The sequence below is a fragment of the Phascolarctos cinereus genome, unplaced genomic scaffold, assembly GCF_003287225.1.
Source record: "Phascolarctos cinereus isolate Bilbo 61053 unplaced genomic scaffold, phaCin_HiC Scaffold_4;HRSCAF=312, whole genome shotgun sequence".
Taxonomy (NCBI): domain Eukaryota; kingdom Metazoa; phylum Chordata; class Mammalia; order Diprotodontia; family Phascolarctidae; genus Phascolarctos; species Phascolarctos cinereus.
Window position 1 is genome coordinate 694817938 of NW_027555847.1, and position 16209 is coordinate 694834146.

Genomic DNA, 16209 nt, shown 5'->3' on the forward strand with positions numbered 1-16209 from the left:
GGTGGGAGGTGGGGGCAGTGCAGAGGTCCTGTCACCTATGACCCACAAGACGTGATCCCATGTAAGCCACGATGATTCAAACAGAGATGCTCCCCTCCCCTCTTTATTAAGCCCCTACTCTGTGCCAGGCACTGTTCTGGGGCCTGAGGGAAGAAAGAAATGAGACGGCCTTCCTCCAGGAACTTACTCTCTGCTGTGGGAGACAGCATCTGAACAGGCCAGAGGAAATGGAAAATATTTAGAAAAGGCACGGCCCAGAGAGTCAGGAGGCCCTGGCTTCCAGACGCCCCTGGCTGCAGCAGCCTGGGGAAAGGTCAGCAGGCTCGGCCCTGTGGCTGTGTAGTGTCCTCTGTGCCTCGGGCTCTCCTCCAGGCCAGACTGTTTTCTGCCTTTCTTTTATCATTATAAGCACAGTGCTTAGGTAGGAGTAGGTGCTTAATAAATGCTTGTTGACTGGGGTGGGGATCAAGAAAGGAAAGATGGCTCTTGAGCTGAGGCCTGAAGGAAGCCAAGGATTCTGAGAGGGAGAGGTGAGGAGGGAGGGCATTCCAGCCTGGACAAAGACAAGGAGTCCGGAGATGGAAGGTCAGATACAAAGAACCTCGAGAAGACCCATCGGGCTGGAATGTCGTAAGGAGAGGGAGATGCATTCAGGCTGGGGAGCTCAGCAGGAGCCAGAGCGGGCAGGACTTTAAATGGCCAGGCAAGGATCCGGCAGCTGACCCTGAGGCGGCAGGGAGCCGTGGGAGATGGCTGAGTAGGGGAGGAGTGTACCGATGTCACCTCACACTGACCATGCGCTCTGCCTCTCTCTCTGTCTCTGTGTCTCCCTTTTGTGTATCTTCCTGTCTCTATCTCTGTCCTTTCTGTCTCTCTTTCTCTTTTTCCTCTGTGTCTTTCCTCTCTCTCTCCCCTTTGTCTGTGTGTCTCCTTCTCTCTGTCTCTGTCTCCATCTCTCTGTCTTTCTCTCTCTCTGTCTCTCACCCATGTCTTTCTTCTCTATCTCTGTGTCTCTCTGTCTCTCTCCCTCTCTCTGCCTCTCTCTCTTTTTGTCTCCTCTGTCTCTTTCTCTGTTTCTCTCTGTCTCCATCTCTCTGTCTCTCTGTATCTCTCTTTGTTTCAATGTCTCTCTGTCTCTCTTTCGCCCCCTGTCTTTTTCTCTCTCTATCTCTGTGTGTCTCTGACTCTCTTTTTCTCTCCTCTGTCTCTTTCTCTGTCTCCATCTCTCTGTCTCTCTGTATCTCTCTCTGTTTCAATGTCTCTCTGTCTCTCCCCTGTGTCTTTATTTTCTCTTCATCTGTGTCTCTCTGTTTCTGTCTCCCTCTCTCTGTCTCTCTTTTTCTCTCCTCTGCTCCATCTCTCTGTCTCTCTGTATCTCTCTTTGTTTCAATGTCTCTCTATCTACACTCCATGTCTTTTTTCTCTCTCCATCTCTGTCTCTCTGTCTCTCGTTTTCTCTCCTTTGTCTCTCTGTCTCTGTCTCTATCTCTGTATCTCTCTGTCTGTCTCTCCTTTGTCTTTCTTCTCTCTGTCTCTCGCTATCTCTGTATCTCTGTCTCTGTCTGTCTGTCTGTCTCTCTCTCCTTTTTCTTCTCTCTCTGTCTCTGTGTGTCTCTCTCCCAGGTCTCCAGAGCAGGGCAAAGCCTCTGCCCTGGGCAGTTCAGAAGATTGCATTGAGCCAGTATCCCCACCAGAGGGCATGGGGGAGTCTGACCATGGCCGAAGTGCCCCTTACCCAATGTTGTACCGAGAGGGGGAACAGGTGGAGCCCAGGTACAGCAGCCTTGGGGATGGGGAGCAGGGAAGGGCGTCTCCAGGCCCCTCCCCGGTGGTCTAGTGGGGAAGACTGTCATTGGAGTCAGAGGACCTGTGTTCAAATCCTAGCTTGGCCCTTGTCTGCCTTCCCCACCCTGGGCCTGAGTTTCAGCAGTCGTAGAACACAGGAGTCAGACATGCTCTCTGCAGTCCCTTCTAGCCCTGAATCAGTGATCCCATAACGTCATGGGAAAGGAGGGTACAGCTTAATATGAGAAAGAATCCCAGCGATTCAAGCTGTGCTACAGCAGGATGGAATTGCTTTGAAAGGCAGTGAGTTCTGCGTCCCTCTAGAGGTGTTCAAGTGGCAGAGACAGGATAACCGGGTTAGGGGGCATCATAGAAGAGATTCAGTCTCTCTTTGGGGGGGTTAGACTCCTCCACCCAGTGACCCCCTGAGGTCCTGATGTCCGTCTCTGAGGTTCTGGGTTTGAGAGCCGCGCGCTCTCCTGGGGACCCAGGGATTTCAGCCCTGGGCCGCCACAGATATGGACGTGACCTGGAGCTCTCGCTTCCCTCGGTCAGGCCTCTGGTCACAGGTGGAACCTGGGCTCGGCTAGACAGTGGCGGTGACTGAGCTTGTTGCTCAGAGGCCCTCTGGGGAAGTGGGGCCCACAGTCGCACCACCAGCGGGTGCCGAGAGAAGGACTCGAATCTGGTCCTCTGACTCCCAGTCTTGGAGGGTCCGGTTGGGGCTTGAGTTGGCAATGTGGGGGTGATGGGAGCCTGGCCAGGGCGCATTCACCAGGCCGTGGCAGAGCGCAGAGCATTGCCACGGGCTCCCTGGTGACACGCCCTCCCCGTTCTCTGCCCCAGGACCGGATCCAAGTCTCCCGGAAACAACAGCCAGCCCCCCGCCTTCTTCAGCAAACTGACTGAGAGCAACTCCGCCATGGTGAAGTCCAAGAAGCAGGAGATCAACAAGAAGCTGGGCACCAGCAGCCGGAATGAGCCCGAATACAGTGAGTGTTCCCCGCGGCTCTGCTGCCCAGCCATCCAGCTGTGGGCCTCCGTGTCTCTCCTTCCACCACATCAGCCCGCCTTTCAATTTCCCCAAGGGTCTCATTTAATCCTTGCTCTGGTCTCTAGCCTGGGCCCCACTGTGCAGATGGGAAAACTGAGGCCCAGAAAGAGGAGGCTCACGCAGCCAACTTGGACTAGGTCTCTCGGTGGAAGTCCTCCCCTCCCACCCCTCCTGCCTGGGTCCCTGGGCCGTTCGCATCTGCATCTGGAGAGCAGATGGTTCAGGGGCGGGCTGTGGCTCTCTGACGTCCCCCTTGTCCTCTCCTCCGATCCCAGAAATCACAGGAGGGTAGACAGAGAGCTGGAAGGACTGCAGAGGTCATCTCACCAAACCTACCCATTTTGCAGATGAGGTCACTGAGGCCCAGACAAATGACTGGGCTTGCTTGAGGTCATGGCTACTAAGTGGCAGATTCACATGCAGGTTCTCAAATCTGTCCATCTCAGATGGATTCAGTTCACCCCAAAGACCATTTTACTTGAAGCTCTTGGGGATTCTGGGGTTCATCTCTCCCCTCATTGCAAGCTCAGCTAGTGGGAGCTGTGCCCCCCTGGGGAGTCACAGGACCCTGGTTCAAACTCTGCCTCTACCCCCGATTTCCCTGCATGTCCTTGGGCCAGTCAGTGCTCCTCCTGTGTAAAATGGGGGTAATAATCCCCACCTGGCCTCAGTAGAGGTTTCTTAGGTGAATCAGAAGAGCTGTGTATGTAAGGGATTTGAAAAGTGTAAAAACCAGTGGTAAAGAATGAGGAGGAGGATTCCCCACTGAGGGACATTAGCCGAGGTCCTCTGGACCCTGCATCCTCCTGTCTCACCTGAGAAAATATATAGAGATGTGCACGTGCAGGTCTGCACAAGCACAAAAGTAGATGGACGCTATCAGAGCAGAAACTTTGCCACTTCCCACACTGGTAAACACTCCTTAAGGTTTACGAGTAGCTTTGCTCACAACAGGTTCGTATAGGTCTAGCTGTCCATGTCCATTTTATAGATGAAGGAGCAGGCCCAAAGAAGGTTCTTACGCTGGGGTCCATGAATTTGGATGGGGGAAAAAATTACATCTTTTATTTTCATGAATCTCAAACTAAAATGTAGCCTTTCCTTCGATTATGATTTTCTTTTAAACCACCATTTTTCTGAGAAAGGGGCCCATAGGTTTTACTGGTCTGCTCAAGGGGTCCATGCATCCCATCCATGTCCTTGTGTGGTCCAGCCTGTGGGCCCAGCACACTGCATTTGGAAAGAGAAAATAAGAGAACCAGCCATTCAGAGGCCAGCTGAGAACATCCTTGCTACCCTAGGGATGGTCAGGGTCTGGCTTTGGGGGAAGCCCCTCTGATGCAGAAGTCTAGCCTCTAAAATTCCAGGAGCGTTTCTCTGTGCTGAGCCCTGAGGGTCCGAGAGGCCTCAGCCCTGAGAAAGGCTGGCTGGGACTTCTTGCTGCTGTCCCTAGAGGGCCAACCTAGCCTGGCCCCTGCAGGGAGGACAGCCATTCAGACTCCAGGCTCACTGAGCCTGTGACAGTCAGCGCGGCTGTCCTGATGTCCTGGTCATCATCCCTTCCAGGGGTCACTACATGACTCTCACCCATCTCATCTTCTCCTTCCTCTAGATATCGGCCAGCCTGGAACGGAGATCTTCAACATGCCCGCCATCACCGGAGCAGGTAATTTGCCCAGCTTGGTCTCCGTCGTCGGCTGCCCCCCTCCAGACCGTGATTTATTGCCACGCCACTGAGTCTCCCTCTCCCTCACCTCTCCCTGCAGTTGGGCAAGTCAGATGATGTGTGTCTGAGTGGAATCGTGGAGACAGGGCAGGGGGCTCGGGGTCGCCGCCATGCGCTGTCATCTGGAGCCAGGCCTCCAAGGGCAGGTTTGGGTGGTGCATGCATTAAACCTTCCAAAGCACTTCTCAGCTTAGTTTTACACAGAATCTGAGAGTGGGAAGGGACCCCCATGAGCATCTGGTCCACACCAGTCTACTGCCCATACTCAGCAAGTGCTGGTTCAGTCTCTGTGTGAAGTCCTCCAGAGGCATCCCGCTGTGCTTGGGGATGACTCCTAGGCAGATCTGCCTTTTGGCAAAGAACCAAATTCAGTTCAGTCAAGCAAGTACATTTTATTTTTAAATTTTTTAGGCAATTGGGGTTAAGTGACTTGCCCAGGGTCACACAGCTAGTAAGTGTCAGGTATCTGGTCTGAGACCAGATTTGAACTCAGGTCCTCCTGACTTCAGGGCCAGTGCTCTATCCACTATGCCACCTAGCAAATACCCTTAAGCAAATACATGTGAAGCATCTGTCGCATACTGTGTGCTGTGCCAGGTGTTGGGGGAGCTAAGATACAAAGATGCCCTTGGAGAGCCTGTGTTCTACTGGAGAGAAGAGGCAGATGGGGAGAGCCTTGCACTTGGAGACCACTGAGCTCATTTCTGGGTGCTTGGGCTAAGGCAGGCTGTCGGGGGACCGAGCTGGCACAGAGCTTCAGCTCACGTCACAGAAGGGTTAGTTGGCTGGAAGCGCTGGGAATGTTAGCCCAGAAGAGAAGACGTGGGGTGGGGGAATGTGAGTCAGCTGCGGACATTCCAGGGACTAGCGCATGGAAGAGGGATGGGACTTAGTCTGTTCTACATCCAGAGTAGAACCAAGGGCAGTGATGGTTAGTTGGACTGCCTGGCTTCTAAGTGTCCTTTCATCGCCAAGATTCTCTCATCGAGTGCTCTGATGTTGGTCGGTGCTAGGGAGAGGTGAAGAGGAGAGAGACTGCAGACCTTCTGGGCTAGAGAGAGTGTCTTGAGAAGGAACATGAGCCTTGCCTTGAAAGTTGGATAAGATTTGGAAAAGGGGGATGATGGGTCCCCCCAAAGGTATGGCGGTACGAACTGCCAAGGGCAGTGCCAAAGAGGGCACCGTTAGCCAACTGGAGTTGCAGGATTGGTATTGGGAGAGATTGAGAAATTGGTCTTGAACAAGATGGTGGCTCACTCCGGATGTGTGTGGCACTCTGAGGGGTTTGAGCTTGCTTCTGTGGCTGGAGGGCTCACTGAAGATGGCCCTTCAGCTAAGGGCATTGTTTGGAGGGGGAAGGCGGGGAGCAAGCCTGGGGCCCCTGCAGCCCCCATCCTGGGGCTGCCCGGGGGTGGACGGTAGCAAAGGGAGGCCCACATATCGTGGCTTCTGAGGGGTTTGGCCGAACCTGGGTCCCCTTCGCAGCGAGTCGAGAGGGGCCCGGAGGGTCTCCAAACTGCTGTTGTGTGCCCCTTGCCCAGCCCTCCTCCCACCCCCCAGGTCAGGAGACGTGGTCGCAGCTGTCCCTGATATGCTTCCATGTTCTCCGCTCCCCTACCTGCCTCCCCTGCCCCTTCTCCCCCCAGAGCGAATGCTGCATATAACTGCATGGCTATCTGTAACCCACAGTAACGTCACTCAGTCTCTGCATCCTGTCTCTCATTTCGGCTTTGAGCCGGGGCTACGGGAGGGCGAGAGCTGCGGGTGGGCTGCTAACGGCTCAGTAGGTGACAGAAGAAGAGAGAGAGGGCAGGTGGGGGGTGGCCTAGGAGGGACCCCTGACCCCATCCCCTTTGAGCCCTTCTTATAGGTTGGGAAGGAAACCCTTCCTGGATTCTTACTGGGAGGGGCACCTCTGTGGCCTTCCTGGATTTTTGAAACCCGCCTCTCCCCCCCCCCCCTTCCCCCAGCAGCTCTGTTCCAGAGGGAGTGTGTGTATGTTCCCTGAGGGCGGAGCCTCTTTTCATACTAGTGTTTATGTCCTGGCAGGGAGCACAGCACAGGCTCTTAATAGTTGAATTAAACAAGCAAGAAATGCTGATTAAATACCTGTAACAGGCACGAGGAAGGGAGGGGAGGAGAACATAGGGACCCCACCCAGGATCTCTCGCTGGGAAAAATCAGTCTAATCAGAGACAGAACTCATCTAAGGTGGGACAGTGACCATGGCCAGCAGCAGTGAGGCTCTGGGAGGGAGTCTTTGGGATGAGGCTCGACCTGGGTAGCCTTGGTCCCCAGCAGAAGTAGGGGGCTGTACCCCAGACTGCAGGAAGCGTCTCCTGACACCCCAGGTGTCTAGGGTCACCCCTGCCGTATTTGGGGCACAGAGCTGTAAGGGACCTTGGAGATCAGCTAGTCTAAGTTTCAGAGAAGGAAGCTGAGGCCCATAAAGGAGAGGCACAGAGCTGCTGTGGGAACCTCTGAAACAGCCTCCCCGTCACTGCAGCTGCCTCAGTTCCCATAGGCCGTCTCAGTACCAGCTCAGGCGCCTCCTGAGCCTGCTGGAGTGGGCACAGCTGCCCTCTGCCTGTCCCTGCCTCCTGTCAGAAATCGAACTGAGGAAGCAGGTGCCCCGACCTGCCCCCCACAAAGCTGGACCCCCTTGGTAGCCAGGGGGCCAACGGGGAGTGGAGCGGGGTGTGGGGACTGCAGAGGAAAAGTTGTTGCTTTGGAAGAATGTGCTGACTGTTTGTTTCTTCTCCTCTCTCCCTCCCCTCTCCTCTCCTGTCTTCTTTCTTTCTCCTCTCCTCTGTCTCTCTCTCTTCTCTTCCCCTCTCCTCTCCTGTCTCCTCTTCTCTCTCTGTCCTCCTTCTTTGCCTCTCTTTTCCTCTTCTCTCCTCTCCTTTTCTCACCCCCCCTTCTCTCTCTCTTCTGGTCTCCCTCTCTCCTCTTCCCATCTTCCGTCTGTCTGTCTGTCTGTCTGTCTGTCTGTCTCTCTCTCTCTCTCTCTCTCTCTCTCTCCTCTCTCTCCTCTCCCTCTCCCCTCTCTCCTCTCTCTCTCTCCTCTCCTACTCTCTCTCTCTCTCTCTCCCTCTCCCTCCCCCTCCCTCTCTCCTCCCCCCTTCCTCTCTCTCTCTCTCCTCTCTCCTCCTCCCTTCTCCTGTCTCACTCTCTCTCCTCTCTCTCTCCTCTCTCTCTCTTCTCTCTCTCTCTCTTTCTCCTCCCCCTTCCTCCCCTGTCTCCCTCCCTTCCCCTCTCCTCTTCTCTCCTCCCTTCTTTCCCTTCTCTCTCTCTCTCTCTCTCTCTCTCTCTCTCTCTCTCTCTCTCTCTCTCTCTCTCTCTCTCTCTCTCTCTCTCTCTCTCTCTCTCTCTCTCCCCCTCCTCTCTCCTCTCTTCCCCTCCCCTGTCTCCCTCCCTCCCTCCCCCTCCCCTCTTCTCTCTCCTCTCTCCCAGGCCTTATGACTTGTAGAAGCCAGTCGGTTCAGGAGCACGCGAGCACCAACATGGGGTTGGAAGCAATAATTAGGCGGGCCCTAATGGGTAAATATGATGATCAGTGGGAAGACCGGTCACCTCTCAGTGCCAATGCTTTTAACCCTCTGAATGCCAGTGCGAGCCTGCCCGCTGCTATGCCCATAACTGCTGCTGACGGACGGAATGACCACCCGCTCATCTCGCCAGGTCTGCAGGCCTTTCCACCTTCCGCCGTTTGTCCGTGTGTCCGTCCAGCCATCCCTTCATTTCCTTGGGATTAATTCCTCCTGCGTGTTTTGATTTCTCCCCCTTTGAGCTTTGAGCTTTTACTCTGTGTGTGGTTTTGTTTTTTGGTCTTTTTTTTTATTTAAAAGTATTTTCATGTTTGTTTTTGAAATCTGCTAATCTGATGCTGGTACTGATTTTCCCGTCGTCCTGGGGTCCTACCCACCCGCCCCCATTCCAAGGAGGGTGGAAGATGCTGCTGCTTTTCTCTAAAATACTCACAACGCTGTTCCCCCCCCCCCCGGTCCTCCTGCCCGAGGTGCGGGTCACTGGCTGGGGATGCCAGGCCGGCTCGCCCTGAAGGCCCCTTGGGTTAGATTCTTAAAGCAAGGGTTAAAAATGAGGTGCCTTCTGCTGAGGGGGAAAAGAGAAGCGGTGTGGCTTAGTGGCGAGACAGCCAGCCTCGGAGTCAGGAGGAGCTGGGTTCCCGCCCCACCCCCAACACATGCTGGCTGGCTGTGTGCCTTTTGGCAAGCCGCCTGAGTCTCTGGGTCTCAGCTCTGAATCTTTGGCATGATGAGGATGAGGAGCTTGCTGGACTAGGTGACTGCTGAGGCGCTGTCCAGCCTCAGATGCTACGATTCCACATCATACACAAGACAGACCTGGAGCTGGGAGGCAGGATATTTGGGCTCAGTTTCCTTTTCTGCCGAATGAGGGGATTAGACTTAATGGGCTCTGAGAGCTGAGATGCTGCCCGGTGCGAGCCCATGCTGGGCCCTGGGGAAATCTAGAGGAGGTAGAGGCCCTTCCAGGGTGGTCCAGTAGTCAGCGCCATTTATCACGTGGGCCAACAGATTACTGCAGCCTTGAGTTCAAATCTCATCTCTGTTTGGGACAAGTCTCTTTACATTCCTCAGCCTCAGTTTCCCCTTCTGTAAAACAGAAGGGCAGTGCTAGATTGGCCTCCCAGGTCCCTTGGAGGTGTAGATTTATGATTTACCGAGCACCGGCCTCTTGGGTTCGAGGCTCAGGGATGGGCCTTTTGAGGCCCATCTGAATATTCTCTGCCCTGCCCAGACCCACTGCAGATGGGTCAGCTGTTGCCCCAGCTCTGTGTCTTCCTGGCCTGTGGTTGGCCGTGGGAGGCAGTGGGCTCGACGGTGTCACTTCCCCCGCCGGCCCCCAGCCCGCTCAGAGCCATTCCTGGCATCAGCAGAGGCCAGATTGCTCTGGTGTGTCCGGTCTCTTCTGTGGGTGTGTCTGATCTTCACAGGATGGGTGAGGCCCACGGCCCCTGCATTTCTTGTTGGGAAGCTGGAGAGAGACCTAGGAGTGGGGACTTGCCAGGATGGCACAGCCAGGCTGTGGCAGGGTCAGGACTCTCAGTTGGGGGGCTATTGCCAACCCTCTCTGTGCACAGGAGCCAGATTCATCTCTAGACCCAGGTCACATCAGGCATTGTTCATTGTGCAGAATACATGTAGCGCCCCTTCCCCACGCCCCCCGAGCGCCGTCTTCAGCAGGGTCCGTTCTGCCCTCCCGAGCTCTGTGCCCACACTGCTACCAGCTGCAGTCAGCCTGAAGAGCAAAGAGAATGCCCAGGACGGCTGTGTAAGGCTGACCTTCACAGTAACAGCCACCACCAACATGAATAGGGTGTCACTGCTGTCTCCCCCGGCCCTCCCAGAGGCCCAGTGAGGAATGGCCCCCAGGTGGCACCGGGCAGCGGACTGGATCTAAGCCAGGGGCCCAGAGTCCCGATGCTGCCTCTGTCCCCTCACCTCTCTGGCTGGCAGCTTTCTCCTTCATAAATTGAGGGGGGATGGACTTGAGGGGGCTGTCCCTTTGAGCTCTGGATCTGTGACTGTCTGGTCAACCAAGCAGCACTGGCCCCGCCCCCCCCCCGGGTCCTGGGGGCCTCCCTCTCTGGACACTGCTTACTTCGGCCCACACTTCTGCTGCCTCCCCCAGCGGCCTCCCAGGCTCAGAATCCCAGCTGAGGTTTTCAGAACACTTTACAGGGAGTATTTCATTTGACCCTCACTGACAACAGCCTTGTGAGGCAAATGTTGTTACCCTTTCTTGCAGATAAGGAAACTCTGATTACATGCACGTACACGTGTATACACACGCACACACCCCACCACCCCACCCCCGCTCCCATCAGGGTCCCACAGCTACTAAGTGCCTGAGGTGGGATTTGCCAGCTCTCAGCCCATCACTCTGTCCCCAGCCCCTCGGTGCCCCAAACTTGACAAAAGAAAAGCAGGGAATCCCTTCGCCCTCCTCCCCCCAGCTCCGTCAGCCTACAGCCAGGCATGTTAATACTCGCCATTCATGTAGAGAATGGGGAGGAACTTTTCAGAGCTCTGAAAATCCCCTGGGGACCCCCCTCTGCTCATCTGCCCCCAGTCACGTCACAGGCAGACTCTGGGGTTTGAGAGAACCTTGGGTTAGGATCTAGAGATCCGGCCAGCTGCTAAGGTTCCCCTAATGGAGCCAGAGGCCAAATAGGAAAGCAGCCCCATTTCCCAGCGGCATTCTCTCCCCTGCCCTCCTCACGCCCCCCAGGGGCCATCCCTGAAGATGCCAGCCCCAGCCAGGTCCAGATGGGAGCAGAGCCTTCTCTACTGCCCTTCCCTCAAGGGACAATGCAACCCCAATCCCTTTGAGATGGGTGGGAGGGGCAAGGGCAGGCCAGCACTGGAAGGCTGGGGCTGGGGCAGGGTCCCCTACGACAGCTCCCCAGTCCGTTGCTGGTCTGTGCGTCCCAGAAACATGGGTGCCCATGTCTCCCTGCAGGAGGTGGAGGGAAACCAAAGGTTTCTAGCCGGCCCAACAGAAGCAAGGCCAGGTCCCCAGCTCCAGGGCTGTCCACGGGGGAGCGGCCGGCGTCTGTCTCCTCTGTCCACTCAGAAGGGGACTGTAACCGCAGGACCCCACTCACCAACCGGGTGTGGGAAGACCGACCCTCTTCTGCAGGTAAGGGGGCAGCCTAGCTGGGGGTGAGAGGGGGCGGTCTGATAGGTCTCTGATGGCTGTGAGTCCTACAGCTCTAGGGACAAAAGAAGCCTGGTCCTAATGAGCAGCTGCGGCTGGAAGGGGCCCACACCAGGAAATGTTTGCCCCGCTGACATCATCGTCAGGACCATTGGTGCCATGGGAGGGCGATGACACCTCTGTCTTCCCGACCAGCCCAGCCCTGGGCCAGGGCATCACAGAGAGGGAAAAGACAGTTCAAGGTCAGGAGGCACCCAGGTTCAAATCTCATCCTCTGACACTAAGGGCTAGTCCGCCCCCATCTTGGTGCCAGGCTAAACTGCATGATGGGAGGGAATTTCTTCTACACTGATGAAATCACAGGTCTAGTACCAAAAAGTATAGAGACAGTAATGCCTGCGCTACTTAGTACGCAAAGTTATTGTAAGAAAACCACTTTGTGGGGCAGCGAGGTGGCATAGTGGATAGAGCACAGGCCCTGGATTCAGGAGGACTGGAGTTCAAATCCAGCCTCAGACACTTGACACCAGCTGTGTGACCTTGGGCAAGTCACTTAACCCTGGTTGCCACACCAAAGAAAAAAAAGAAAAGCACTTTGTAAGCCTTCTGATACTGTATTCAGGTGTGCTGTTGTGAGTGGCATTAATAACATTAATTATCACTAATAATCATGATAATGCCACTGGAGGATCCTGAGAAATTCAGGAGCAGCCTTAAGGCCCAAACAGAAAGTGGCTTAATCACCCTCTGCCTCAGTTTCCTCATCTGTAAAGAGAGGAGTTCTACTCCATATTCTCCAAGGTTCCCCCCAGCTCTCCTATGCCAATCACCACTAGAAAGTAACAGAGTAAATACTCCCTTAAAAAGACCTCACCAAAGGGACAGTAGTGACCGTGCACCTACTGTGTGCGCAGTGCTGTGCCAGGCTGGGTGAGGCCTCCGAGAGAAGGCCGGTGACAGTAACGCCCCTTTCTGTATCACTTGGAGACAAGTCAAGGGCCTTCCTCACAGAGGGACTGAATTGTACCCTTTTTTACAGATGAGGAAACTGAGGCTCGGAAAAGGGAGATCACGGGATCACAGACTTAGGGTCAGTGAGATCAGGCCTCTCATTTTACAGATGAGGGGGTCGAGGCCAGGAGGCTCACAGTCATGGAGGCAGTAGGTTTCTGAAGCATTCCAGCCTGGTAGTCTTTCCACTGCAGCACACTTGCCCAAAGCTTCATAACGGGGGTTGGCTTGGGGTTTTGTGTTTTAAGGCAGTTGAGGTCAAGTGACTTGCCCACGGTCACACAGCTAGTAAGTGTCTGAGACTGGATTTGAATCCCGGGCCAGTGTTCTGTCCGCTGCGCCCCCTAGCTGCCCCAAGTCTCGGTTGCTGCCCGAGGCCCACTCTCTTTCTGTCAGGGCGTCTTGGTCCTTGCCCTCGGATCTGAAGGCTCATCAGATTGAGCAGGGCCCTTGGAGGTCAGTCCCGTGGGGTCCTGCTCCATCTGGGCCCCCCTGAGGTCTGTCTTCATCATCAGAGAAGGCTGCCCAATGCTTCCTTCCTGTTAGCCCCGACCAGTCCAAGTGAGGTTGGAGGGTGAGGTCAGGAAGCAAGAAGGCTTGCCTTGGCTGAGGGTCTGTCTGTGTTCCCTTCCTTCCCTGTCAGTCCCCCTCCCCCCTGTCTGACCTCTTCCCCCCTCACCTACCTGTACGTCTCTGTTCCCTCTGCCCCGGCCCCCTCCCCTCCAGGTTCCACGCCGTTCCCCTACAACCCGCTCATCATGAGGCTCCCGACAAACGTCATCACTCCCTCGCCCCCCACAGCCATTCCACAAGGCAACTCTGGCGGCCAGCACCATGCCTGGGACGAGGAGCCCAAGCCCCTGCTCTGTTCGCAGTACGAAACCCTCTCAGACAGCGAGTGAGGGGGGGAGCCTAGGATGGATGGGGAGTGGAGGGGTCACCGTGTTAGGAGAGCCCAGTACGGAGACGGCCAAAGCCAGCTGGTTTGGTGGACATCGAGAGTGAAGCTGCTTGACCACCTTCCTCTCCCCCCAAAAAAGATCCACCCCCCTCCAGTTCCCCCACGGGTACAGGAAGGAGCACCCCGAGTCTGTCTGCATCTGTCCATCTGGAGGTCCTGTGTCCTCGTCGGCCCAAAGCCTTAACAAACCCCCATTGCCGTGAGGGCAGAAATCCCAGCTGGTAGGAGAGGCGCTGGCAGGGGGGGGGGTAGCACCCCCCTCCCCCAGCACTGCATCCAAAGCCCCACTGAGAAGGAAATCTCTCCCCTCTGCCTCCCTGTGTGCTCACAGTCTCTGTCCGGTCCCCGGGAGGCCACCAACCCATGAATTGAAGTGACTCTCTCAGGGGAACAGTGCCTCCTGGTGCTCCACACCTCCTCTTCGGACTGGGGAGGGCCAGGGGAAGTGAGAAAGGCTTGACATCTGTGTCCGAGTGCAGTGCATGTCACAGGGGGATAGGCTGGGAGGGAGGGTGTTCATGGACGGGACGGACACCCACAGGCTGCACGGGCACGACGGAGCGGCCAGGGATCCAGAGCTTGAAGGGGACTGGCCACTCACTCTGTTGTTGCCACCTCTTACCTCCCTCCTTTCCCAGCGTCGACCAGCAAACCAGCCCCATCTATTCCCCCCTCACCCCCCCCCAAAAAAAAAGATCATTTCCTCCCAGTCTGGGACGGAACGCCAGCTTCACTGCTTCCTTGTGGCATTCAGAACCGCCGTTCAGTCCATGTCAGCAGACTCGCCTCGCCCACAGCTCCTGGATTCTCCCAGAGCCCGCCACCATCACCGCTTCGAGATCCCGTCCAGGGACTCTGGGGCCCCGGCCATCCTTCACGCTCTCCCCCTCTGGATCTCATGAAGATCGCCTTCGCTAAATAAAACTCAGCCTCGGGAAACCCAACGCCAGAATGCAGGCCTGGAAAGGGAGTGTCAGGCCACGTGGGGGCAGCCGGCAAGCAGGGGAAGACGGAGCACCCATGTGTCCGTGCCCCCTGACCCCAGAGGATAGGAAAGTCGCAGGCGGGCCGCCTGCTGCCGCCGCCGCGCCGCTGCTCTGCAGAGAGTAGACTGATTTTCGGACATCGTTGCTGAAACGGTGGGAAGGAAAAGCAGTTGTAAATGATGTATTGGTCTACAGGGTATATTTTTGATACCTTCAGTGAATTATTTCAGATGTTTTACGTGAGGAATGACTAAACAGTATTACAGGCTGCTTTCGGTCTCTGCTTTTACTGCAAAAAAAAAAAAAAGGAAAAAAAAAAGGCGTGTGCAGGCTTAACCCATCATCCCATTGAGTGGTGTTTCCATGGGCAAGTAGCTCGTCCTTTCCCCATCATTCAGAAGGCGCTTACTTCAAGGCAGGGCACCATCCGCGGTTACCAGTATTGTTCACGATTCTAGTTAAAGAGGTTTGCTCAGCCTCGGAGCTCCCCAGTGTCCAGGGAGCTTCCCAGATGGGGTTGGGGGGGGAGGGGAAGGGGAATCCCTGAAATTCACAAGACACGTGAACTGGTTCTGTTGTATTTCCATGTGTGATGACATCTTTTTTTTACATTTTTTTCATTCCATAATATATCAGACGTTGGATCGTATCTGCCAGTTAACGTTTGTGAAAGGACTCCAATGCTTTGCTCTGGAAATAAGGGTGGTGGGTGACGCGATGGGGAGGACAGGGGGTGGCCGTGGAGACTGCGGTGGCTTCTGCTCTTACCCCAGAGAGTGAGTGAGCCAAGGGGGGCTCCTGTGCCTGCCAACGTTTGGATAGAGTATCTGTCTGGAAAAAAAGTCTCATTGTCCCATGATAGACATCGCTTAACGATGTCCTCCACGTCCAGTCTCAAAGCAACAAAAAGATGGTGGTTTTTGTTTTGATTTTTTTGTTTTTTCCCAGTGTCCAGACGTGTTCCATGGTTTGTCATGTTCTTGAATGTCTTTTTCCATTGCATACCTCCCCTCCCCTCCCCTCCAGGCAGAAAATACTCTCAGTTTAGTTCAACTCAGTTTGGTCCGACAAGAGCCAGGCTCTGGGTGAGGGGCTTGACAAGATAAAGATAAAAGCAAGAAAAGCCCCTACCCTCAAAGGGCTGACACTCTCCCGGGGTAACACCCGAGGTATTTGGGGTGAATGAGTGTGCCGTTGACTTCTGGTGTGAGGAGGGAGAGGATTCCGGGCCTCAGGAACAGCCAGAGTACACAGACCCGAGCCCTAGCCGCATGGTGGCTCAGTGGGCAGAACACACTGGGCTTGGGGCCAATCCCCGTGCCTTGGGCCCTCAGTTTCCTCATCTTTAAAAGAATGAAATAGAAACAGCATTTATACTGCACTTTGAGAATTACAGAGCACTTTAGCAGTACCTCGTGTGATGCTCCCAGGTTTCTAAGGGCCTTTCCAGTTACAGGTGCCATAATCCATTCTCCCTCCATGGCCCAAATAACCCCAGTTATTCTTGACTCCATCTTTTCCAACAAGTGCCCGGCATTTATGGACTTTGCATCTTGGGAAGAGGTTTGGTGGAGTGCCAAGGGACCCCAGAGGGCAAGTCAGAGGGAGCAGAGCCCCCCATCATCCCAGGGCAGCTCGTCACTGCAGTGTGGAAGTTGGGGGTCAGCTTGGTGCATGGGACCTTGGAGGGCTGCTCCAAATAGTGGGGGGCAATCTTGTCTCCAGGCTGCTGGTCCAGTCAGTTTGCCCCATGGCCCTGGGAGATGGACCATGCCCACCCTGCCACCCCACTTGAGTCTCATTCCCCAAACTGCCCCCCTGACATCTACCTAGCAACAAATGCTACTGTTTCCCAGGCCCTGGGTATATAAAGACAATGAATGCAATCTGTCTCTTCCCTGTTGACTGGAGCTGGGAAGACCGTGGAAGAGGCTGACTTTTGTTCCATCAGAGTTTTGTCTCCCCTTCCAGAACTGAGGTCACA

General features: G+C 55.2%; 1 protein-coding gene across 1 annotated transcript in view; it reads left to right on the forward strand.

Moving 5' to 3' along the window:
• Positions 1-14886, forward strand: part of NCOR2 (nuclear receptor corepressor 2) — a 361555-nt gene extending 346669 nt beyond the window's left edge. The window contains 6 exon segments of the mRNA XM_078154258.1: positions 1624-1773; positions 2632-2777; positions 4452-4505; positions 8019-8246; positions 11070-11249; positions 13005-14886. Coding sequence (XP_078010384.1) covers positions 1624-1773; positions 2632-2777; positions 4452-4505; positions 8019-8246; positions 11070-11249; positions 13005-13180 — 934 coding nt within the window. The 3' untranslated portion in view covers positions 13181-14886.
• Positions 14887-16209: the final 1323 nt, after the last annotated feature.